At 42.4% G+C, this 25385-nt stretch overlaps 2 protein-coding genes across 2 annotated transcripts; one reads left to right on the forward strand and one right to left on the reverse strand.

The window, feature by feature from the left end:
• Window positions 1-2764: 2764 nt before the first annotated feature.
• LOC140064799 (protein 4.2-like) lies at window positions 2765-15991 on the forward strand. Its single transcript, XM_072112034.1, has 17 exons — window positions 2765-2829; window positions 4632-4814; window positions 5231-5464; window positions 5891-6009; window positions 7083-7211; window positions 7294-7456; window positions 7628-7766; window positions 7854-7957; window positions 8495-8740; window positions 9112-9402; window positions 9667-9833; window positions 11872-12005; window positions 12238-12398; window positions 13667-13939; window positions 14455-14609; window positions 14686-14819; window positions 15461-15991. The coding sequence occupies exons 1-17, from the start codon at window positions 2820-2822 to the stop codon at window positions 15627-15629; spliced, it is 2811 nt and encodes a 936-aa protein (XP_071968135.1). The 5' UTR covers window positions 2765-2819; the 3' UTR covers window positions 15630-15991.
• A 70-nt stretch (window positions 15992-16061) lies between these two features.
• On the reverse strand, window positions 16062-24669 carry CCNDBP1 (cyclin D1 binding protein 1). The gene is made up of 11 exons (XM_072112035.1): window positions 24516-24669; window positions 22875-22934; window positions 21027-21106; window positions 20283-20364; window positions 20100-20196; window positions 19950-20023; window positions 19794-19870; window positions 18415-18668; window positions 17713-17773; window positions 17288-17334; window positions 16062-16838 (listed from the first exon to the last, which is right to left on the reverse strand). Exons 1-11 carry the CDS (start codon window positions 24571-24573, stop codon window positions 16730-16732), a joined length of 999 nt encoding a protein of 332 aa, XP_071968136.1. The 5' UTR covers window positions 24574-24669; the 3' UTR covers window positions 16062-16729.
• Between the last annotated feature and the right edge of the window lie 716 nt (window positions 24670-25385).

A 25385-nucleotide genomic window follows, 5' to 3' on the forward strand; every position in this document is an offset into this window, starting at 1 on the left:
TACCTATCTCCATATGAACTGTGCATTCTTTCATTTTTCCCCAAAGGGGGCGCTGCAAAGGCTATAAAGCCAACAGATTATATCGCTACCTGCCCCACAGCTTAAAAAATGGTATTTATGTGCCCATAAATACAGGATAGGAGTCTTACTGTTCTGTGTCCATTAATATAGGATAGGAGTAGCAGTACTGTGTTGTGTCCATAAATATTGGATAGGAGTAGTAGTACTGTGTTGTGTCCATAAATATTGGATAGGAGTAGTAGTACTGTGTTGTGTCCATAAATATTGGATAGGAGTAGCAGTACTGTGTTGTGTCCATAAATATTGGATAGGAGTAGTAGTACTGTGTTGTGTCCATAAATATTGGATAGGAGTAGTAGTACTGTGTTGTGTCCATAAATATTGGATAGGAGTAGTAGTACTGTGTTGCGTCCATAAATATTGGATAGAAGTAGTAGTAGTGTGTTGTGTCCATTAATGTAGGATAGGAGTAGTAGTACTGTGTTGTGTCCATAAATATAGGATAGGAGTAGTAGTACTGTGTTGTGTCCACATATACAGCAGAATAGAACCTAATTTAGAGGCTGGTAGTGTCAATTTCCATGGAGGTAAGCCCCCAGAATAGGTTTTTGTACTTTGCCAGAACACAAAACTCTGCACCTATGGTGGGGCTAATGACTGCCTGCAGGTTCAGGCGTGAAAATTTTGCAAGGTTTTTTAGCAGGTGCAGCATGGCCCCATTAAGAAAAGTTTGTTTATACCCCGGGTACATGGGCTACGTGACTGGGGGTGGGCTACAGGTGTGGGTGGTATCTAGGGGTGGGCAAAAGTGATAAAGCAGGCTGCAAGCCTGAGCTCACCCTCTTTCCTGCGAATCCTCCCTCCCTCCCCTATTTGTAATTATATCCAATGTCACAGCTGGCGGTTTTTATCGGGTATGTGACCTACATGCCCCCTAAAAGGCGGGCTCACAGGTGTCCGGGTTTATTTGTTATATGTTACAATGCTACTCTACGAGTAGGAGTTACATGTTATAAGTTAAATAAAGCTGTGGCAGAACGCAGGCCTGTGGTTGCGCGGCCATAGCTCCGAAGATGACATGGTAGGCGGAGAAAAGAGGCTACTGGGGCGTGGAGTAGCCGTGACGTGTAGCCTCATGTCCGGCTAGTCCACTCCCCAGTAGCCGCTTAAAAAAATTTACATACCCACTTATTAAAGTTTACTAAAGGATAGTCGGGACGTGAGGATTAGCCCAAAAAAGGGCTATCTTCACGTCCCATTCATCCACCTACCACCCGATCTACCTTTATAGGTAGAATCATGGTGGTAGGTTCTCTTTAAAGAGAACCCGTCAGGCAAAATAACCCCCCTAAAATAAATATATTTTCATAAACAGCCATTAGAGAGAATTGCCTCTATCCCTTCATTGTCCCTCTACATGCCTGCAAACCTAAGCAATGAGGTCCTAAAGCTGTATGCAAATGACCTGTGAAATGTCCAATGAAGCATTAGCATATTCAAGCTGTCCGGCTTATTCATGAGTGGGAGGCACAGCCACACCCCCAGTGCTTGACTGACAGCCTGTATAATGATGTGAGGCTGTATAATGATGTGAGGCTGTATAATGATGTGCTTCCTGGAGCTGGCGCCCCCTGCAGCCTGTGTGTGTATAAGAGAGATAGATACAACAGCTCCAGGCAGCCATGTTATAGCAGAACATGTCAGGTACTTGTGTAGCTGATGTCTCTGTCTCGCACATGTGTATTAGGAGGGAGAACAAGTCAGCAGATGCAGCACCCACACTAGCAATGCTTTACTATACATTACACACAGACATGAGCAGGGGGAGGAGAGGGGAGGGGAAACAGGAGTGACATCACTGCCTCTGACCATGTGATCAGCCTAATTTACATAATAAAGAAAAGATTAATTTAAACTGATTAATGTATGAATTGACTAGATAAAGGCTGGGATGGATCCTTGTGAGCTGTTCTAACAGGTAGTGGTGACAAGACTTGTGACACAGACCTTATGACAGGTGTCCTTTAAGCTTCATCAGCACATGCATGGTGGCTTAGTGGTTAGCATTACAGCCTTGCAGTGCTGGGGTCCTGGGTCCCATCCAGGTCAACATCTACAAAGAGTTTGTATGTTCTCTCCGTGTTTGTGTGGGTTTCCTCCGGGTCCTCCAGTTTCCTCCCACATGCCAAAACATACTGGTAGGTTGATTAGATTGTGAGCCCCATTGTGGACAGGGACCGATATGGCAAACTCTGTGCAGCGCTGCGTAATCTGCGTGCGCTATATAAATAAAGGAAATATCACTATTGATAAATCTGGGCTATAGAGTTGAAGATTGGATTGATGGGGCCCCCAGCAGCTGGTAGGGCCTATAGTAGCTGCACCGGTGTAGTAGCTGCAATACTGAATCTATGTAGATTATACTATAATAATGTGCATACAATTTACAAAAAATATATACAGCTATAAATTGTGCTTAGATACATAGGTGTTGGTCTCATGCAAGTCACAAAAATTTGCCAAAATACCAATGTACGGAAGAAGAAAAAAAACTGCACTCCTACGTTCTAATATGTCATATCTTGGAGAGATTCCCCAGTGACGCAGCTATGAGCACATCTCCACCCAGACACGCTTACAGCTGCCACCAAACAGGACCACACGCTGCTGGAGTAACTGATAACATGGTGTGAATGACAGATAAGAAGAGTCTCCAACCTCTAGGAAATAACAGAAGGCGAAAAGTCACCCACCGAGAGAGCGGCAGGGGCTGCTGTGTCCTGGGCTCCATAGGAAACATGAAGGAAGGTAAGAGGACGATGGGGATCATAGTAGTATGTGTATAATATTAACTGGAACTAATTTCTAAAATTACACTATTTCCCAATTTTAGGTGATTTTCAAGCTACACCAATTTTAATTTGAAATATTGTAGCAAAATACCCACAAGTTTGACTTGTTGTGTGGAGTTTCCTACAATGATACTATATATTTTATATTAAAGGTTTTTTTTGTATTGTGTGTAAGTGTGTGTGTGTGGGGGGGGGGGGGCAGATATTCGGTAATTTACTAAAATACATCTATTAAAAGTTCTGCTCCACTTTCCTGATATGTAAAGTGAAGCCTCCTGTCTTTTACCTCATCAGCCAGAGATCCCGCACCATAAAATGGCCACAGATGGAGGGTCATGTGATGTCTAACTGTCCATGAACAATCGCCCTGCCAGGACCTTGATCATATAATCATGAATACCATCATAAGGCAGGCAGGGCAATTAATCATGGACAGTTAGAGATCACATGACCCTCCATCTGCGGCCATTTTATGGTCCCGAATGTCTGACTGATGAGGTAAAAGACAGGAGGCTTCACTCTTCATATCATTACAACACACCTTACAAAAAACATGAGTAAATTGGCCAATCCCTTTAAGAACAATCATATCAGTAGATATTAGTAGATAGTCATACACATCTCACTGATCACATCATTCCTGTTCCACATGAACTTCCAGTCTGTGCTTCCTATCCCCATATCACAATACACAGGAAATTTCTCCTCTGCCAGTCAACAGCGGATGTGGGGCACCCATAACCCTAGAGATTGTATAAGACGTCAGTTCCATCAACAGGTACCAGGCAGCAGAGACTGGTAACGGCCTTGGAAATGTTGAAAGGGGAGTAATTTAAGTGTTGCCCCCAAACTATTTATGTTCTCTCCTAAACCCCAACAAGTCATTGTGAGAGCCCTTATTTATTAGTCATATACCTAACAAAACAGTCTCTAATTTTAACAGAACTCTCCCTCCTTAAAATGAAACTGTCACCAGATAAGATACAGAACCGGCAATATGGGTTGTTATAGTCATAGTGCTGCAGATAAAGATCCAATCCTGCCATTTTTTATCTACCTGTATCTCCAGTTCACAGAACCACAAGCCTGATTCCATCTTAAAGCCTGTTTGTAGGTACTTTTATAGAACTGTAGATCAGGATAATTGAATTGACATATTTCCCCTGCAGCTTCTTAACATGACTCATCTTATGCAAAATAACTCTTCTCTGCTCAGCTTCATGTGATTTTGAAGATGATTTTTCTTAAGTAAAGGGAAGAGATTTCCAAAATTAAAGTAATTCTAGACAGGGTTATTAGTTTAATGGGGTAAAATCTGCTGACAGGTTCCCTTTAAATCTCCTACTTTTAGACTGACAACATTTGTAAGATATATTTGTATACTAGACCTTAGTTATATTGCATTATTTGGCTTTGAAATGAGTGTGCAGATTATTGTATACTAGTATTTTAATTAAAAACTATGAAAAAGAAAAAAAGGAAGTCACCTTTGCCGACTCTTTCTATCCTGGACATCCTGAAAATCCTGAATATCCCACATGGAAATTTCTCTGGATGCAAAACAGAGTTTCATCAACCTTTTCACTTTTGTGTCAAGATGTAATAAGATTTATATCTACTGTAATTCACTGCATGACATGTCATTGAGAAGAAAATTTAAACGTTAGATTCTTGTCATGTCTTTTGTCTCTGATGTTTAGCTGTTGCTTATTTTGCATATATAGATATATGTTTTACAGTATCTTGCTTTTTTATTAGATCCGCCTGTAAGATGTGACCTTCAAGTCTTTAAAAACAATAGTGATCATCGGACCATTGGCCTGAGTAAGGAGACGTGCCTTTTCCTCAGACGGGGGCAAGAATTCACCATCAACTTGACATTTCAAGATCAAACCTTAAGACAGGAGGATCTGACCAAGTTTACTCTTATTACCACAACAGGTAGGACATGAAACCAATGTATATATATAGATCTACAGGCGGTCCCCTACTTAAGAACACTCGACTTACATACGACCCCTAGTTACAAACGACCTCTGGATATTGGTAATTTACTGTACTTTAGTCCTAGGCTACAATGATCAGCTGTAACAGTTATCACAGGTGTCTGTAATGAAGATTTATTGTTAATCCTGGTTCTGATGACAACCCAACATTTTTAAAATCCAATTGTCACAGAGACCAAAAAAGTTCTGTTTGGGATTACAGTGATATAATATACAGTTCCGACTTACATACAAATTCAACTTAAGAACAAACCTACAGATCCTATCTTGTATGTAACCCGGGGACTGCCTGTATCGATAAGAGTCTGTTCTGATAATGATCTCAACTTTTCAACATTGATTTATCTTCAGGTCCAAATCCTTCCAAACTAAACAGGACAAAGAACTCTTTTAAAATTACCAGCCTCGGTGACAAAACAACATGGAGCGCCAGAGTTGTAGACTGTGTGCAGGGCATATGGACAGTATCAATCACTTCACCTGCTGACGCCATCATTGGATATTACTCAGTTTTAATTAAAATCAGCAGTGGAGTAGTTCAAGATCTGGGGGAATTCATGATGCTCTTCAATCCATGGTGTAAAGGTAAGTCTACTCTGAGGAGTAAAGCACAGTGGTCCAGTCTACACCTTCATTAGTTATGGTTGGACATCCTTACTTGCCATTTAAATGCTTGTATACGGAGGGCCCTAAGTGTCTCCTATGAGCTGCTATGGGGGCCCACTAAAGTCTGTACATGAGGAATCCATGGGAGTGAGGTGAGGGGGACTTTATTTAAAATAACCATGAGGGGGCTATTTGATATGATAAGTGAGGGAATATTTTAGAGAACAGGAGACTGTTTGAGTTTCTGAATTTTTAATGCGGCCACATGAGTTCACTGCAAAGGGGCCTACTGAGGCTTTGTCGCCCAGGGGCCTACTGAAACTTGGAGCTGACCCTGACTCCATGTGCATACATTATCGGTAAAGTATACTGATCACTTATATTTTCTGGTTCCCTCTTTTTCAGATGATCAGGTGTATCTTTACAATGAAGCAGAAAGACAAGAGTTTGTTCTCAGTGAGGACAGCATTATCTACCTGGGCACAGAGAGTTCTCCTCAGCCCCACCCCTGGCATTTTGGACAGGTAAGTTTCACTTTAAAATGTGAAGTAAACTGATCCCACTAGTTTCAGGTGATTTAAAGTTGATTTCTGGGATCCTACATTAGTAATGTCCTATCAATTGGATAAATAATCAGTGGGAGTGTGACACCCTGCACCCTCCACGGCCATGAAGTATTATGGAAGGAACCAGAAGCAGACAGCTCTGTCTATAGTTTACTAGCAATATGGCTGAACACCATAAAGAGGTATTCTCATCTGGGATATGGCCCCTTAGAAACGAGATTGTTGTCTTTAGATGCAACCACTACTGCTGGAGTTATAGCACAAAGAAACAAATTATTTTTCTATATGAAATGTCCGAGAGTCACTGCATGTCCCTCATCTGTGCCGTAGTAATGATTGTTGAATCCAGGTGATCGGTCAGGCTCCAATAGAGCATGTTTGGCCACTGATGGAAGAGTGCTATGGTGGTCGTATCCAGAGATGACTATAAAAATTATAATGTATAATAAGAGACAACATGGCTACACTTATGGGAAATTATATTACATTTTTAATAACATCCAATTGAAGAAATGTATGTATATGGCAAATTAATTAAATTAAATGTGAATGTCCAGGTGAGCATACCCCTTTAATTAAAGTAAATGTTAGTTGAGGCTACAACATGTCAAGGTGCTTGATACGCTATAGACATAGTTGACTTCCTACCGCTCTGACTGCTGAGAAGTAGGGGTGCTGTAGGTAATACCCTCACTATCAGTGGCGTAAATTAAAGCTGATGCCCCCCCCCCCCCCCCCGAGTATAATTCATGCGTTATAGAACTAGTCTTCTCATATGGGCAAGTGACACCTTATGGGCCCCCTAAACTTCTTAGGCCTGGTTGCAGCTGCACCGCCTGCACCACCTCAAGTTAAACCCCTGCTCACTATTCAACTTCTAATGACCTAATCCATAGTATTATAGGGCCCTATAAACCCATAATATCACCACCTTTCTGGGAAAACATGATATTGTCTTCTCCGGGTCATGTTTGATTATTACTTGTGACTTTTTGGATTGCTGAGATGGACTTGTTCATTATATTCCACAGTTTGAGGAATTCATCCCTGATGTCTGTCTTAAGTTTCTTGATACAAGTCCACGTTATCAGGAGGACCCAGAAAATAATTATGTGAAGAGAAATGACCCGGTTTACATCGCCCAAGAGATTGGCAACATAGTAAGAAAAAGTTTCTTTTCAGAACTTTTTCCTTGTCCTTTTTTTCAGTACTTTCTCCTAAATTTATACTTGTTGTGTACAGATTGGCAGGTGGGATGAGAGAGACAGAGTGACGTTCATGTGTGAGAATAGGCGACTATCCTATACATTGGTGAGCAGTGTCCCCATTCTACGTCTATGGTTCCGAGATGAACCTCCACCGGCTTATGGACATCACTGGGTCTTCGCAGCTTTGTTCTGCACTGGTAAGGGGTTTATAAACTTATACATAATATGTTCTATAATGTCTATGAGTTGTTGGAGAGGAATAGCTGTAGACATCCAGTTGGTAATGATTGATAGTAATTTGGGTGGTATTCTAGTCCCTTAACTTGAAATAATAATGATTTAAAGAGTTACCCTGGTTTTCTTTTCAGTATTACGTTGCCTGGGGATTCCAACTCGGCTCGTCACAAACTACAACTCAGCCTATGATACTGATCGGACCCTTCAGAAAGATATATATTATGATAAGAACGGAGCACGGATACATAGATCAAGGAGTGACAGCGTCTGGTAATGAACTTCATACCAGGACTATCAATGGGGGTTTGAGACCAGGTCTATAATGTGGTGATTATATAAGGCAATTTCATTTTTCAGGCATTTCCATGTATGGAATGAGTGTTGGATGGAAAGAAGAGATCTCCGTAAGGAATACAACGGATGGCAGGTCCTTGATGCAAGCGCACAGCTGAAATACAGCGGTAACTATATCAATCTTCAATTCTTGAATTACTTATTTGTATTTTCATGTATTGCCTCTCATACCTATGCGTGATCATTTTCAGGAGGCTAGGTTTGCTTTGGAGGCTGGGAACAAAGCCTGAGCTTTCCTATTTGGCCATCAATATCAAATTGCTGGTAGTCCGGGCTTCTGTAGCCCCACACATCTGCTGTTTGAAGCTGGGGTACTCAGTTTCCATTGATTTCCATTGCTCCATACACTTCCATGCCATATAATTATCTGTGGCTGTCCATCTGGTAGAAGACTGCAATACACACTACAGCCGCTTCTAGAGGTTCAGTGTTCATGTATGGTGAGAAACCAAAACCAGTGTGATATCGTACACCACTTCGGAGGACCTTCACCTGCAGAGAATCTATTTAACCTTATTTTAAGGAATTTTGATCATATTGTATAGTGTTTTCCCAAAACGTGACTATGACTAATGGCACAATGTATCTCCTGTCAATATCATATGGTAAGGTGCTCCTCACAGTTGGCTGTCCTTTCATTCCAGGTCAGCTCTACTGCAGTGGTCCTGCCCCGGTAAGAGCCATCAAGGAAGGTCATGTGGACCTGAAATATGACACAACGCTGATCTTTTCTAAGGTTTATTCGGACAAAGTGGTCTTGGTACGAGATTCCTTAGGACATTTTAGAAAGGCATATAGCAAGATCCGACATGTTGGAGATGGAATCAGCACAAAGAGTGTTGGAAGTGACGTTCAAGATGACATTACTCTTCATTACAAGTATCCAAAAGGTTAGCAGCATTTTTGTTCATTGAATGGGTTTTCAGTCATTAAAGGAATAGCTAGAGGGCTACTTTCTGCTCCTCATAGTACTGCATGATTATTGTAAAGCCCCCCCCCCCCCAGAGATTTGCCCTCCCAAGGCTCCTGTGCCAAGGCCCTCAATGATCTCAACCATGTAGGTTTTGTGTCCCTTGTCTTAACCAGTACTATAGATCAGGATGGAGAAGCAGTACTCATACATGACCATAGATTAGTCATGGACAGTTAGAATCACATGAGCCTCCATCTGCAGCCATTTTATGGACATGAATGTCTGGCTAATGAGAACAAAGACATATCTGGTAATTTCTGGAACAATATTTAACTCTATTAATACCAGGTTCTAAAGAAGAACATGAAGCTGTGGAAAGAGCCAAACAGTTAATGCTTCAGGACCCTCAGGTCACCGATGATCACCTCAATATCTTGAGCCCGATATTAGTGTCCATTACATCCCAGAATGAACAAGTGTATGGAGAAGACATTACCCTTAGTGTGACAGTGAGCAATGTGAGTGAAGAGGAGAAGGACCTGGAGCTTGTCCTCGGTGCTCAGTCTGTGCAGGACTATGGAATCACTCGGACACAGTTCTGGAGTGAGAAGTTTCACTTCCATCTTTCCCGGGGAGAAGGTAATTTATATTTGTACATATATGAGCATCATGTATCATGGCAACAAATAAAAAGTGGAATTATTGCTAATAGCAACCAGAATCTACATTGTCCATTGACAACATAACATACAAATTTATCTAGGATTGGTGATTATAGGGACATCACTATGAGGTCCCATTATCTTCAAGGCGTTATAAAGTTTTGTAACATTGGCAGTCTATCCTTACCTAAACCTTGTTTTGGCATGTGAGATAACGTATCACATGTGTATGATCTTGCAGAAAGAAGCGCTTCAGGGAGGATGAACTACACGGCATACAAGAGAGAACTGCTGGACAATAACCTGCTGAGGATTACAGCTCTGGTGAAAGAGCCGAGACATGACAATGGGTGCTACGTCGTGGCTGATCAAGATCTGACCATCTGTAAACCATGCCTGGTCATTAAGGTACAAGATGGCGAAACTGTCAAGGATCACTCTTCATCAAGTGTTTATTGTGTATTGTTACCTTTTACAATATCATACACTAGTTATGGTGTTTCCTTTACAGGGGTTCCACAGGCAAGAACAATCCCAGGCACCCAGGAACCTACCACCACAAATCTACCTATAAAGGTAGATCGGGTAGTAGGTGGATCAATGGGACGTGAGGATAGCCCTTTTTAGGGCTAATCCTCACATCCCCTCACTTCTTTAGTAACTTTTATTTGACTTTTATGGTAATTTTATTATGCGGCTATTGGGGCGTGGAGTAGCCGCATGTGAGGTTACACGAGGCGGCTACTCCACGCCCCGGTAGCCACTTTACCTCTCCTACTCACCATCTTCGGCGCGCAGCTAGGCTTCGGAGCAGTGACCGCGCAGGCGCGGGCCTGCTGTTCTGCGCATGCGCAGACTGCAGGATCGTCGGACGAGGGCCGAAGATGGTGAGTAGGAGGGGTAAAGTGGCTACCGGGGCATGGAGTTGCCGCCTCTTGTAACCTCAGATGCGGCTACTCCACGCCCCAGTAGCCGCATAATAAAATTACCATAAAAGTCAAATAAAAGTTACTAAAGAAGTGCGGGGACGTGAGGATTAGCCCTTAAAAGGGCTATCCTCACGTCCCATTGATCCACCTACCTAGGTTCCCTTTAAAGAAGGTGGTTTAGTCATTCAAGGCTTCCTCCATCATTGAGTCCGGGAGTCTAGGCACAGACTGTGGAAATATTCAGAATCATACTCCACCTTTACTGGGGCAAGTCCATATTTCTTGCAAGAACCAAGAATGTCCTCTTATCGGGAAACTGCTTGGAGATATATTTAGGCAGGGGTGGTCTTATCAAGACATTGGGGCTCATTTACTAAGGGTCCGAATCGAGCACCGAGTCGGGTTTCACGCCGATTTCCAATTTGCACCGAATTGCCCCGGGATTTTGGCGCATTGGCAACGGCTTTCACGCGACAGAAATCGGTGGGCATGGACGTCGGACAACCCAACGGATTCGGAAAACCTGTGGAATTTAAAAAAGAATTTGTGCCGCAAGATCAGCACTTACATGCACCAGGAAGAAGAAGGTGAACTCCAGCGGACCTCAACGCAGCAGCGACACCTGGTGGATATTGGCGCACGGACCTTAGTGAATCTCGGCACACCCAAATCAGTGTCAGAGAACGTGCCGCTGGATCGCGACTGGACCAGGTAAGTAAATGTGCCCCAATGTCTTTTTAGAATAGCCAGTTTTTGTCTTCTATCTCTTCCATTGAGATATGATGTTGAGAGGTAAAGCCGTGCCTCATTATAAATGTACGACACAACATTAAAGTGGAGTGAAATACAAACCACGTAAGGCTTGACCAGACAAGAGATGCGCTTAAAGATGTCATCCTACTCTAATAGGACTTGTGACAAGGGTACCATAAACCACTGGGAATAGATTAAGTCATTTCCCACTTGATTCAAGTTAAACGTAACAAAGAAACATGCCAAGTGATCAGAAGCTCCTGAACAAGCAGAAGACATACAAGGAGTCAATACAGGCATTAAAATGGATGTATATCCACTAATACTTTTTGTTAAGGGTCTAGTGATAATAATAATAATAATAATTCTTTATTTATATAGCGCACACAGATTACGCAGCGCTGCACAAAGCATGTCAAATCGGTCCCTGTCCCCAATGGGGCTCACAATCTAAACAGCCTAACAGTATGTTTTGGAGCGTGGGAGGAAACCGGAGTACCCACGCAAACACGGAGAGAACATACAAACTCTTTGCAGATGTTGACCTGGGTGGGATTCGAAGCCAGGACTCCAGTGCTGCAAGGCAGAAGTGCTACTCACTCAGCCACCGTGCCGCCCCACTCAGCCACATAAAAAAAAGTTAAAAAGGGTTTCCTACTGCTGGCACCCCAAAGTAGATGGAACAAAGCAGTGGGTGCCGTGTTCCCATGCAGAACCATCACAGGGAAATGTTCTCAGTTCTCGTCTCTACTATCCTTTAACAGATGCCCAAGATAGCTGTGCAGTTTCAGCCAATAACAGCGATGGTTTCTCTATCCAACCCCCTGAGGGAGACTCTGGAGGAGTGTGTGATAAGAACATCAGGCAAAGGACTGCTCCATGGAGAGAAGATCTACAGGTATTTAATAAAGGGAAAACCCAACACACCAGGTTATTCTAACACTATTCACATCACATACTGGTGCAACCAATCCTATATAATAGTCATACATTGGGATAAGTTACTCATTCATACTACTGTATATGCAAGTACCTTGACCAGACCCGCACATCAATGGAAGAGTCTACTTATCCCTTCTTTGAATGTGCATCTCCCATACCAGTTACTCACCTTTTCATATATTTTATAGATGCAAAAATGTATCACCAGGAGACAACCTACTCTACCCACTTACCTTTATTCCGACCCAAGTTGGTGAGCAGAGACTCTATGTGCAGCTTCATACTGACAAGCTAGGGGTCATCAATGGGTTCCAAGGCCTCGAAGTTTTATCCTGTGACGTTCAACAGTGTAAGTTTACTCACTTTAATGCAAACTGATTTAATAATGCTTATGTATTTTCCATATTCTGCAAAGCAACATGGTCCTATCAGTCTAAATCCAGAACAATGGGCCAGTAGTGTGAATCTAGTTTTGTAGGATATTTAATGTGGCAGCAAATTGATAAAGCATTGAGCTCTTTCCCATTTTGACGTTCCCATTCTTCTTACTTCTAAGCAAGGTCTATTATCCTTGTTCCATTCCCCAATTATCTGATGACCTGGCCAACGTCCATTGCACTGGGGAAGAGGAATGATGTTATATTGGTGCATGATCCTGGTCTTTCCTGACTTTTGTCTGTCTTAGTATACGGTAATTTCTGTTTTCTTCCTTAGATCCCCCTTACCACATATTATTGTCCTTAGTCCATTAACACATTGGTAACCAAGACTAGTCCAGGGGTAAGCCCCATCCACACGACCATGACAGAGGTCTATTACACCTGGACACAGTGCAGTAACCACGCAGTGGGGGAGATTTATTAATGTACTCACAGCAGAATTCTGGTGGTATAGCAACTAAAGAAAACTGTCCTAAGTGCCTTTTTTTGGCACTTTTAAGATTTTTCCGACTAAGGGGCGTGGCCTTCACAGGAAATAGGTAAGACCTAATAAAGGGCTTGTCGGAAGGGGGCATGGCTGGCAGGAAATCATCCGTGCCCCCACAATTCTGTTGCACAGTTTAGACCAACTAAAAGTAGGTCTAAAGTAGAAAACGACAGTCTTATGCCGCACCAGAATTTATCTTCACAGTGATAAATCTCATTTTTTTCCAGCTAGAGAATGTGGAAACCTGAGACACACTTAAATCCCCCCAATTTTTCACCACACAATAACCGGGGTGGCCGTGACACACAAAAAACCCACGTGCATGAGGCTTGGCCTGGGACTGTGGGGTCCCCATAGGAAGGTCTTTACCTCCTCTTGAGGGCTCAAGGTTGAAGAACTTGATATATAACTTTTAGGTTACTTCTTGGTTTAGCCCAAAACCACATCTATAGGACCTCAGTAGGGCCAAGTCATCTACAGTAAATCTCATGACAAAAGTCATTCCATATTTTATGAGGGAACTAATATTTAGGTTGGAGACATTTGGAATAGGACATAGACAGGACCTTTGAAGTTTAGATACCAAGTTGTAGGTCTATCACAAATGGAGGTACATCCTTATGTTAGATGGATGTCCATCTTATCATACATAAGTACCTATCTCTGAAGAAGACATTTTTTTACCAACAGGGTCCACTCACCACTGGGAGGAGTTCCATAAATATGCAGAAGACAAGTCAAGGGATCAGGTGTATGATGATGCCCTTCTTTCTCTCAACATCCAAACACCGGACACAATCTTCTTTGGACAAGACATACCCATTACAATGAAAGTGTCCAACCACAGACAAACCCAGAAGGAGGTGGAGGTGTTCATTTACGCTCAGTATCTGGATGACCATGGTATCGGTTGTCCTTACTTCTGGAAAGAGCTATGTGAATTGTCTTTGCCAGCAAAAGAAGGTAAGTATTCAGTAGGATGTATGGGTATACATATCATAAGACCGAATGCTTGTATGTGTAGACATTACTCAAAGAGAACTGAACATTAAAGGGAATAGACCTGCATAGAACAGCTGAAGGATGTGAGTGGTATTACTTTTACAAGGACACAAAAAAGATTTGTTTTTTGTGTCCTGGTGTGTTTAGTAAGTAGCAGGACTGTGAAAAGTAACTTTAAATCCAGGTTTGCAGCTTCTGCAAGCACTCTGGGTGAGTCTTTCAGCTTGAAGAGCTTCCTGCTCTTTGCAATATACTGTTCCACAGCCCCTCCGCTTTACTATGATTGACTGTACTAAGTATCCAACCAAAATCCTCATTCGCCCCCTATTCCAACAGAAGGGAGGGGCTGTGGAGAAGCACAGTGCAGAGAGCAGAAAGCTCTTCAGGCTGATAGCCCCTCACAGAGCCCCTGCAGGAGCTGTAGTTGTGTATAATAGTCAAACTCTTTATTCACATCTGTAATTTTCTGCTACTAGATTACACCGTGGAAGCTCAGATTCCACCCCTGGAGTTTGCAGTCTCTCCCTCAGAGTCCAATGTTATCAGGATCATCGGCCTTGTGAAGGATGTGATTGGCACACGGTGTATAAGCAAGAAGTTAATTCTGCTGAAACCCAAGATTATTATTGAGGTAGGTAACAGAATGAGGATATAACACTTAAGGATGTAGATGTGGATTGGAAATTATAATCTCCATGTGTTTACAGATGCCAGATGAGGTGTTACAGTATTGTCTCCTCACGGTCAGAGTCACTATCACAAACCCACTGGAGGAGGAACTAGAGAACTGCACCCTGACTGTATCTGGACAAGGTCTTATACACAAGGAAAGGTCATATAGGTAAGTGGAGTTTGTTACAAGAGCAAAAAAGAATTGAATTTATAGCCTGGAGTATAAAAAAAACTTATCAGATTGTACATAGTGCCAACAATCGGTTATAGAGCAGGAGGTGCTGAGCAGATTGTACATAGTGTCCTATCTGCAGGAAGCATGTTATAGAGCAGGAGGTGCTGAGCAGATTGTACATAGTGTGCTATCTGCAGGAAGTATGTTATAGAGCAGGAGGAGCTGAGCAGATTGTACATAGTGTCCTATCTGCAGGCAGCATGTTATAGAGCAGGAGGAGCTGAGCAGATTATACATAGTGTCCTATCTGCAGGCAGTATGTTATAGAGCAGGAGGTGCTGAGCAGATTGTACATAGTGTGCTATCTGCAGGAAGTATGTTATAGAGCAGGAGGAACTGAGCAGATTGTACATAGTGTCCTATCTGCAGGCAGCATGTTATAGAGCAGGAGTAGGTGAGCAGATTTTGTATAGTATGCTGTCTATGGAAGATTTGTTCAGAGGTGTAAGAAAACAACCACTCCCGCCTATCAAAGTAGTTTGTAGTAGTCAGAAAAACTCTTTCTTATCACACCCTTACAATTGCGGGCCTCCCCAGATAAACTGATTTATTTTTTACTGTCTCTTCTGCTTTAGATGTGAAGCTATTGACCCCAATGGATTCGGTCTCTACACCTTCACCTTTTCCCCAAGCCAAAGTGGCTCCCGAAAACTCCATGTCCAGTTTGACTGCAGACAGTTCTGTGATGTGATTGTTAGCCGCGCCATAGATGTCCTCCCATCGGAGATCCTACCCGTCAAGTGAGGATGGACAAAAATTTTACTACAGAGAAGAAGTTTCTACATCACATTATAGTTCTGTACCTAACCTGTCCCTGTAATAATGTATATCTATAGTGTGATGTATCTCATCCCTGGCTATTCACATATTCTACTCCTTCAAGAACCAAAGTTTAAGTAGTGGTCCCTAGATTGCTGAGTGCCAGAGTGCCAGACCCAACATTTTTTAAAGATAGATAGATGTATAAAGCAGAAAACCCCTTAAAGCAAATATTATAATCCATTTGTCCATTGATCGCTCCTGCAGCGTTACCCTCAAACATCACTGCAGTCCTATGGGTAGCCTTCTAAACTATGGAGATATAATAAAGTAATATACTATACAAATGTAACATTAGAAGGTCTTCTCTGTCCATAGGTATCAGCTAATAATTCCATTGTCTGCAGTAGACACATCCACATAGTAAAGCCAAGATTTATTTACACCACCTCTCCAAACATGAGATATATGTAAACCCTATGGAGCACAAGGAAGCATGGAAAAGGAAGGATTCGGAAACCTTGCACTTAAAGGGATTGTGCCGCTAAGCATTTGTTGATTATTGGGGGTCCCAGCTATCATACGATGTCCTGGCAGTGCCCTTATAGCATGTATCTGGGATTAGCTCTCTGTCCTGTTAGTCAGACCCCCAGTGATAAGGCACTTATGTCCCGTCCTGTGATTGGAGGATACGTGTACTTAGTGGTACAACATCCCATTACCATCGGATGAGACAGCTCCATGAATGCAGCCGCTATAGGAATCTCTATAAATAGTTATATTCTCCAGACGTGAGCTATAGGTATACAGAGGCCACTCAGTTCACTATCCAAGCAACCGATGTCTTTTCAACATACGAGACATCGCTGAGGATGAGAGCGATACGGGAAAGTGCAGCGCTGCGTAATTATTATTATAAAGTAAAGTCATGAAAATCTCTATATGATCTGATCGGCAGCACAGATCTTGTGTCCCCGCAGTCACATAAATACCAGCGGCCAGGCTCGGAGTTCCTATAAATATACTGCGCAGCGTATTTGCAGGCGACATTGATGAGCAGTAGCTTCTCCCAGCAATGGCTGATGTCAGAGGGAATCCTGGGTCAGGCTCTTCACTTTGTTCATGTTGTGGTCAATGGCGTTGTGGAGGAACTGAATCCAGCTGGATTCTGTGTCAGGGCAGACGTGACTGGCACTGGAAGAGAAAGAAGAGTAACATTAAACTATTCAATAGAACTCCAAATACTATAAATCAGTAAAGGGTCAGGGAACTGACCACTCAACAACCTGGTGCAGATACCCCATCCGAAAGCAAAGCTATCAGTTGGTAAAAAAAACTATTAAACCCATAATCCATATTCATGATGTAATGAAAATCATGTCCCCGTTAATGTGTTCCTTGCACAGCACCGTGTAGTGGTCGTGTCAGGTAATGCAGCTCAGTCTCATTGATCTGAATCGGACTGAATCACGCTACAAAATGTACAGAGCCGTCGAGGGAAACTTAGAAAAAAGACATGGCAATTGTGAACGTGCTCTGTCCACCTCATCAGTGGAGATCTGTATACGATATCGATGTCCTATTCTAAGCATAGGCCATAAAAATCAGAGACAACGTCAGTTTAAGGATATCAAGAGGAGTACCTGGTTATCTCCAGCACTTTCTTCAGGACAGAGGATAACTTGGCCGCCTGTGAAACAGAAGGAAATAGTTTATATGAATAAAATGATGCGAGAGAAGAAGCAACAAAAAATATACAATTGCAAAATTCTGAAACTAACATATAAGAGCAAGGTAATAAATATAAGAAAGGGGGGGGATGAGGGTACAATGACATGTAGGAGATGAGAGCCGAGAGGGAGCAGATATGGGATCTCAACTTGGCTTATTTAGTTCTATAGCACAGGATCGCGTTCACTTTGACTGTCTGTGTTGTGGTCACATTTCGGGACTGGACACTATGGAAAGAGTAGGACTTGTGGCATCATAGCAGACATGATATTTGGGATGTATCATGAGCCTGGTTTCTACTAACAAACTACTCAAATGCCGGACAAATCTTACTTACATTAAGGCGCACGGCCGGGTGGTTCATTGGAGGGTACATGCTAAGAGCCAGTTCATCCACACTGAGAAGAAGAAGAAGATAGACATAAGCTAATATATCCTAATATATACAACTGGGGAGGGGGTTAGGGATCAATACAATGCAGAGCTAATAAAGCAGTATGGGGACAACCCCATTGCACTTACTGAAGCTACAATCCTGGAATATAAATGCATTTTGCACAATCCTAACTACTAGAACACATACCAGCCATGTTATCTGAGACCTTTACACTGTCCCCCAAAGAACAAATGAATCAGGCAGGTGGATTCCAACCTGCCCATTACACATTCCCTGTTGCCCAAGCATTTTGACTGCTGGAGAAATCTGTACCGCAGAGAATGTATGGCGCATGCACGACGGGCTATTCCCTTTATTCTCAGGCATTGTGATCTGTGGGGATCCCAGCTGTAGGACTGACACCTATCAGCATGTTATTCTCTGTCCTGTTTATGGGGAGAACAATTAATCTTTGGTCAACCCCTTTAAGCGCCTCCTTGGGTAAGACCTTTTTCCTTCCACTCACTAAAGATGGAACAGATCAGCAGGAGTCATGAATTTTGCAGTCTGACAGTGAAGGAAGCAATATTATCTGTATTATTTTCTAGGTTTATTGTGCATATGCAGAAAAAACATTGCCTTATGTAATAGATCTCTTCATACCTGGGACTGACTTCATGGGTAATATCTGCCAGGTCATCCAGCTGCGCCACTTGTTCTGATGTCTCCACCTTGCCGTGGGCCTTCAGAGCACCCAGCACCTTCTTCAGACAAGCTTTAGATGCTTTCATTAGGCCTAATGAGGGGGCTATAAGCCTGCGATCGGCCTCTGACCAGTATGTGTCCTGGTTCCCCCGGGTACCTGTGTCATCGTCGTCTAAGACGTCACTGAATGGATCCTCTCCTCCTGCCAGAGCCTGCAAAAACCTCACAAGAATCACTCATAACAAAACAATAAACATGGCGAATATGCACTGGGGCGTTATACAGAGGTCCTGAGAACTTTTGGTGGGTGCCTGCTGTAATCCACTGCCAATGTCAGTGAGGGCTTCAAATAAGACTGTTTAACCACTTAGATACCATGGGTTAATAAAAACTAAACCACTCCGAGGAATAAGAAATAAATAAGAAAAGGCCCAAATAGCTTTTTTTTTTACAAATTGAATGAAAAGTGCTTAAAGGAAAGCTACCACTTGGGATAGGGCTTATAAGCAGCACATGCCGTGCACCAGCTTAGGGTGAGCTGGCGTCGGCGCTTATCTTCCTTATGTTTTTAAACTGTTTTAAAGCATTTAATCACTTTATTAATCTTTATATCGGAACTAGCTTCCCTGCACCGAAGTCCGCGCTCGGAGCACCATGCGGCAACCATGTGTGCATCTGAATAGGAAGGTTAATGGTTAATAAAGAGATTAATAAAGTGATTAAATGCTTTAAAACAGTTTAAAAATATAAGGAAGATAATCGCCGGCACCAGCTCACCCTGAGCTGGTGCACGGCATGTCCTGCTTGTGAGCCCTATCCCAAGTGGTAGCTTTCCTTTAAAGACTAATAGGTGTCTCATATTGATACCAATAAGAATGACAGCGTGTCAGCGTCCCAAGTACATATTAGAAATACTTATACGGAAAATTTTGAAAGGTGAGACAAAAAGAACTTGTTCTGCAAAAAACAAGCCCTAATATGAATAAAACTGTTATGGTTCTTGGAAAATAGGGGAAAGGGGGAGAAAAAAAAAGTGAAATGAAAACACATAAAATTAGTGCCAGCATTTCAGTGCATAATGAGGGCGAGCACGAGCGCTGGAGCAACCTCCCTGCCACATTTACTAACAGAGCAGGACGCTGTCAATCAGGGATGAGAGGGAGGTGCTAGGCAGTGACACTGCACCACAATGGATGCACTCGACCTCTCGGACCACCCATGGTGCACTGAAATACTCATCTGCATATGAACAAAAAGGAAGATTTCTCTGCATTCAGCCCATAAATATTCTTGTGATGCAGGACACATCACTACAAAGACAGGTCTGCCAGAAATACCTCTTCCATCTCTTCTAAGGCGTCCTTCACCACGCCCAGGTAACCGGATACAATCCCAACTACTGCCGCCTGGTTATCTGTGAAGGAGAGGGCATAGAACCAGGGTTAGATAGATGTGATTGAGCTGGATTGTCAGGATATAGTAATAAGAGTTACCCTTAGGGATCTGTGCAAAGTGATCACAGGCTTCCCATACGCTGCCGGTGGATCTGAGCTGTGCCTGTGACAGACTAAAGAGACATCATGTGAGGAGAAGAGACAGCGACTACAGGCAATGTGCCCCCGGCTATGGCAGTCATCACTTACCTCTGTATGCGGGCGCTCACAATGACATCCACCAGCTGCATGCTGCCTTCTATCACATCCGCCACCGCCTCCCTCACCGTCTTACGTAACGTGGTACCTGGGTGTTAGGGACATATACTCCCTGTATTATCATATCTGGTTCATAAATACAGACACACTTTCGCAGGACGTGTCATCGCTCACCTTGATCCTTTGGGAGAGAGTAATACAGGGTGGAAGCCGCCAATATGGCAGTGAGGAGTCCATCACTTAGCTTCTGACAATCCTATGACAAAAGGATTAAAAGTATTAATAGAAAACTACTAGTACAAGAACACAACTACAGATACATAAAAGTCAGAGGCACAAGCACTTAAAGACATAGGGGGAGATTTATAATACATTGTGCACTGGTGTATGGTGACATCCCCACCCCTCTAGTGCCACCAGCTTAGGCCTCCTGAAGTATACAGTGGGGCAGCCGCGTAGCATACATATTTGGATGTCGCACCCTGTGAACCTTCACTTTTGAATGTCTACTGGCTACAGAGAGTATGCAGATGTGAGGGTAGGAATGCCCGGTGCTAGCCACTACACCGAGGGCCATGCCACCTTCACGCCACATTTATTGAGAGGTTTAGATCATTTTTAGGCAGTTTTCTGAGTTCTCTGAAAAGGAGACATGTCCTTGGGATAAGGGGCGCGGCCTAGCTATGGTGCCAGATAAACATCAAGTCTAGGTGCTATAGAACCCAAGATTGACGAGTCTGAAGTCTCAATCCCCCTGCAGCCTCTAAACTTGACTCATCTCAGGAATACATGAGCCTTTTTTACATGACTTTGAAGGAGATTTTTTGTGACAGGTTCCCTTTAAAAGGTGGGTAATAGATTAATGGACGAACTTCACAAGCGGCAAAACAAGCCGGAGACTTTTGTCCACATTCTCACCTCTTCTGATGGCACCGGAGGCCTGGAGTAGGCCAGGCTGATTTTGGTGGCTTCTTGCGAAGTGGCTTTAAACGCTTGTTCTACAAGAAGTACAGATAATATAATAAAGCAAACACTTCTCAACTACATACATCTTATACAATTTGTGAAATGTAAAAAGTAACAGAAATAATGTCTATGTTATGCATCGTACAGATTACACACACTGAGGCCCTATCTTTGTCTCGCAGGTCCAGCCACCGCCCTTGATTCCCGCACCCCATGTATGTCAGAAGATGACGAATATCTGACCACTCAATTTCTTTTTTTTCCATTTTTACAATATTCTTTTTATTTATTATTTATGTCCATGTAGAGCACAGAGAGAACCTCCCATGGTTATAGGTTATGATTAATATCAGAACGGCAGGGGGAGGGCGAACTCCTGCATTCAGATGAGTGCTCTGTGCCGTCAATACTGCTCACGTCACAGTGTCGTTCATAGTATTGTGGTCGGGCTTGGTATTGCACCTCCCAACTGGCTGTTCTGAAGTTGAAAGTCCAACTCTAGCTCTTATATAAAACCATAGGAGCTTAGATGCAGCTCCTGGCACCAGCCACCACACACAGTATAAAGCCGCACTCCCAGCTCTATTCCATGTGTGAACATCACCGGGGGTCTAAGCGTTGCCCCCCCCCCCCCCCATAGAGCTGATATTTATGATCTATCCTATGGAAAGGTCCTTAATATTGTAATGGTAGAAAATAGATGTGAAATTAATGGGTTGTAACAGTAATGCTCACTGGATATCCAAGACCACCTAAAAAAGTTGGGCCCCTGACGAGCTTATATTGAACACTAAATCCTAAAAGATAGATCAGTTGACCCATAGTTTAAGTTCAGGTTCGGCTTTGTGATCTGGGAGTATTTGTGAATTGGCCAATCCGGCAATAAGTCTGGGTCATGCGGCCAAATCAAACTAAAAGTCTGGCATCACTAATAATCAATATTTAAAAGGAAATCTACCATCAAAATCCATCATGATAAACCAGGGACACTTACTCAGAGATCCAGGCACCGACTGTGGTGATCTTCTTATATGTCTTATGCATGGCCTCTTTCTTTCTAAAATCAACTTTTAAAACTATGCTAATGAACCAGAAGGACTCCAGGGGTGTTATCAGAGCCCCTCAGTGTCGTAGCTTTACAGGCTGTTAGATTGTTTCACCCTCTGCAACCTTAGCACTGGAGGGGGTTCTATTAATCCTTTAGGCTCATTAGCATCATTGTAAAAGTTAATTTTAGAAGGAAGGAGGCCATGGATAACAAATATAAGAAGATAATCTATGAGTAAGTGTCCCTGGTTTGTCATGATGGATTTTAATGGTAGATCTCCCCATAGAGACTAGTGTGCACATGGCCAAAGTGTTTTTATTAGAAAACTGGCCTTTTCCGATAAAAAGAAAGTTTCCTTTCTCTCTGCAGAGCATTGTCCTGTGTCCCATGGGAGTGGCCAGTGAGAAGCGTTTTCCCCCTGCCCTCAGGAAACTGCTCAGTCATGTGTCTTTTTCAAATTAAAAAACGCCCATATCCCTCCTATTTCAAATAGTCACCTGATGGAGCAGTTTCCTGAAGGCAGAGGGAAAGGTAAACTTTCATCCAACTTTTCTTTTTATCGGAAAAGGACAGTTTTATAATAAAAACACTTTGGTTATGTGCACACTATTCTCTATGGGGGAGCCAGAAAAAGGGCTCCTGGTGACAGGTTCCCTTTAGGTTCCAGAATACTCCTTTAATCCATTCTCAAACTTTACTGAAACCAATAACCTGCTAGATGCCATACAGTGAATTTCCCATACGTTTCTTACCCAATGTATTCCAGAAGGATTGTGGATTAAAGTTATTATTACTTTCCTTGGATTCTCCATCTGCAAAACACAAGAGATAGGTGAGAAGTCATTATGTACGGGAGGTGAAGTCAGTATTACCTGGCAGATCTGCCTTAAAGGAAGCTAGATGACATCCATTGTGCAAAAGGAATCACCCAAAGGAAAGGTTCTTTCAGATTAACTAAGGATTGTGCCATCTACAGAACTAGAGATACAGGCAGTTACATACATAGCTGGAAATAACTGAAGATAAATATCCAGTATCCTTATATTTATTTCACTGCCTGAAGCACCGATTCCGTAGATCGAATAATCAAAAGCCGGTGTAGATGAGATTTTTATCTTTAAAATGTCATCACAAGCATGTTTCTAGGTACTACAGAACCAGAGATAGGGACTTCTGAAGTGACTGAATACTTCTGCAGCCCCTGAAGTTGACTCCTTGAAGGGATAAGTTGTCTCTTCTCTGCTCATCGTAACATGACATTGGAGGAGATTTTTTTTTTTTTTTTTAACTAAGGGGAGATTTCACATAAGAGGGAATTCTAGAAAGGATATTTCATACCCCGAGGGGTCTGGGAGTGTAAAAGGGCAAAAACTGGTGAAATGTTCCCTTTAAAGGAAATCTACAACCAGGATGAAGGGTTGTAAACCAAGCACACTGACATACTGGTGTGTGCCCCCTCTGGAAAGATCTGCTTTGCTTTAAACAAAGGAAAGACTTAAAAAAAAAATATGCAAATGAGACTGAGTGGCTCTGAGCTCAATTAACAGCTATGTAGCCCTGAGCCCCTCAGGCTCATTTGCATAATGAAGTAAAACCCTATGGGCTGGAATATTCCTTTGTTTCATTCTTATTGTATAATCCTCATACACTGTAAGCTATTATTGCATCTGACCATGCTGTTACTCTGTAGGGTCTTATTTTATTTGTATGTGTAACCCATGGTCTGTAAAATGCTGCAGAATATGATAGCACTTTAGAAATAAAGATATTTTATCATTATTATTATAACGGATAAGGAGATATTTTTCTGTGGCAATGTATTCTCCACGCCATAGAAAAAATCCTAAGCAAAAGCCTCAGTATCTGACAAATGTGAATCCAGATCAACCAATCACCAGTAAGTGACGTTGCACGATTATAACTATAGGACGGTTTATATAGGACTTTTACAGCAAAATCTATGCAAAAAGTTTATATTGTGGCCGTGCTCTTCTAATACACCCCCCTTGAACAATTCCTGCTGGTTTTCAAGAGCTCTGCTTGCTGTCACTGAAAGGACTGCTTACTTCCAGCCACAGCGCGGATATAGTAATGCTCATAGGATACTGAATGACAGCAAGCAGAGGTCTGGGCATCCATGAGCTGGGCAGATACAGAAAGTGATTGGGAAATTATATAAAAAATATGAGAGATAGGGATGAACAGGTATCCTGACAATAGGTGAGCACATGATTACGCTCTACAGACGGAGAACAACAGTCACTATGCGGTACCGCAACCTAATACATGACATGTGACTGGCATTCTACACATATAGTATGCACAGCAGCTAATGACCGCCATGTTGCGGTTTCTATGATCATACAAATAATATGTGTAGAATATGGACTCGCCTCGCAGTTTCTCCTGTACAGCGCGGAGATTCTCCAGCAGGTTCCGCAGCGGCTCCATATTCCCTCGGAACCATAAGACGCTGCCCACACTCTCCGAGGGACAGAATTAGATGTAACACACATAGAGCGATCACTGTATCATAGAAAGGAGCTGTAACAAGGTAGAACTAGCGTTTACCATAGAGACGTTACCAGCGAGCACCGAAGCGCCCTCTGTTTGTGGAGGTCGAAATGACATGTTTAATGACATGTTTAATCAACGTTCAATTACATTGCTCCCATCTACCAACTATTGTCATATTATATGAAAAAGATAATTTTGTATATTTTACATCGTTTTTTGTAAATTTTACATATATTCCACATAGTAAATGCAGTGACAGACCGGTCTATAGAGAGGGCTATGGAATGTCTCCAGTAATACAGCGCTCCAGTACTGGATGACACTATTATTTGAGTACTATATGGCACTATTTTGCACTATGTGGCAGAATTATTTGCATACCATATGGACCTACTATATGGCATTATTATTTGCATACTATATGGACCTACTATATGGCTGTATTATTTGAGCACTATTTGGCACTATTACACTATATGACGGTATTATTTGCATACAGTATGGCCCTATGATATGCTGCATGCATGCTTGATTATTATTTGACACTGTTGCTTGATTATATGACACGTGTTTGTATACTATATGGTAAAATTATTTTCATACTATTTGTTACTGTTAACTGCTGTCTATTGTTTTGGCAAATTTGGCTTTATGGCAAAATGTATTGAGAACTATGGGGCACAACTCATGTAGGAGGTTTGTACACTGGATGGTACGGTTATCGTTTTGGTTCAATTATTTACGTA

The sequence above is a fragment of the Engystomops pustulosus genome, chromosome 6 (genome assembly GCF_040894005.1).
Source record: "Engystomops pustulosus chromosome 6, aEngPut4.maternal, whole genome shotgun sequence".
Classification (NCBI taxonomy): domain Eukaryota; kingdom Metazoa; phylum Chordata; class Amphibia; order Anura; family Leptodactylidae; genus Engystomops; species Engystomops pustulosus.

Excerpts from the sequence above, each read along its gene's own strand:
- LOC140064799 (XM_072112034.1), top strand. Across the intron at positions 6,010-7,082 it reads ACCCCTGGCATTTTGGACAG|TTTGAGGAATTCATCCCTGA; the intron begins GTAAGTTTCACT and ends TATATTCCACAG. Across the intron at positions 7,767-7,853 it reads TCAAGGAGTGACAGCGTCTG|GCATTTCCATGTATGGAATG; the intron begins GTAATGAACTTC and ends TTCATTTTTCAG.
- CCNDBP1 (XM_072112035.1), bottom strand. The coding sequence starts at position 24,573 with ATGGAGCCGCTGCGGAACCTGCTGGAGAATCTCCGCGCTGTACAGGAG. Across the intron at positions 22,935-24,515 it reads TGTACAGGAGAAACTGCGAG|ATGGAGAATCCAAGGAAAGT; the intron begins GCGAGTCCATAT and ends TGTGTTTTGCAG. Across the intron at positions 16,839-17,287 it reads AAAGTGCTGGAGATAACCAG|TGCCAGTCACGTCTGCCCTG; the intron begins GTACTCCTCTTG and ends TTTCTCTTCCAG.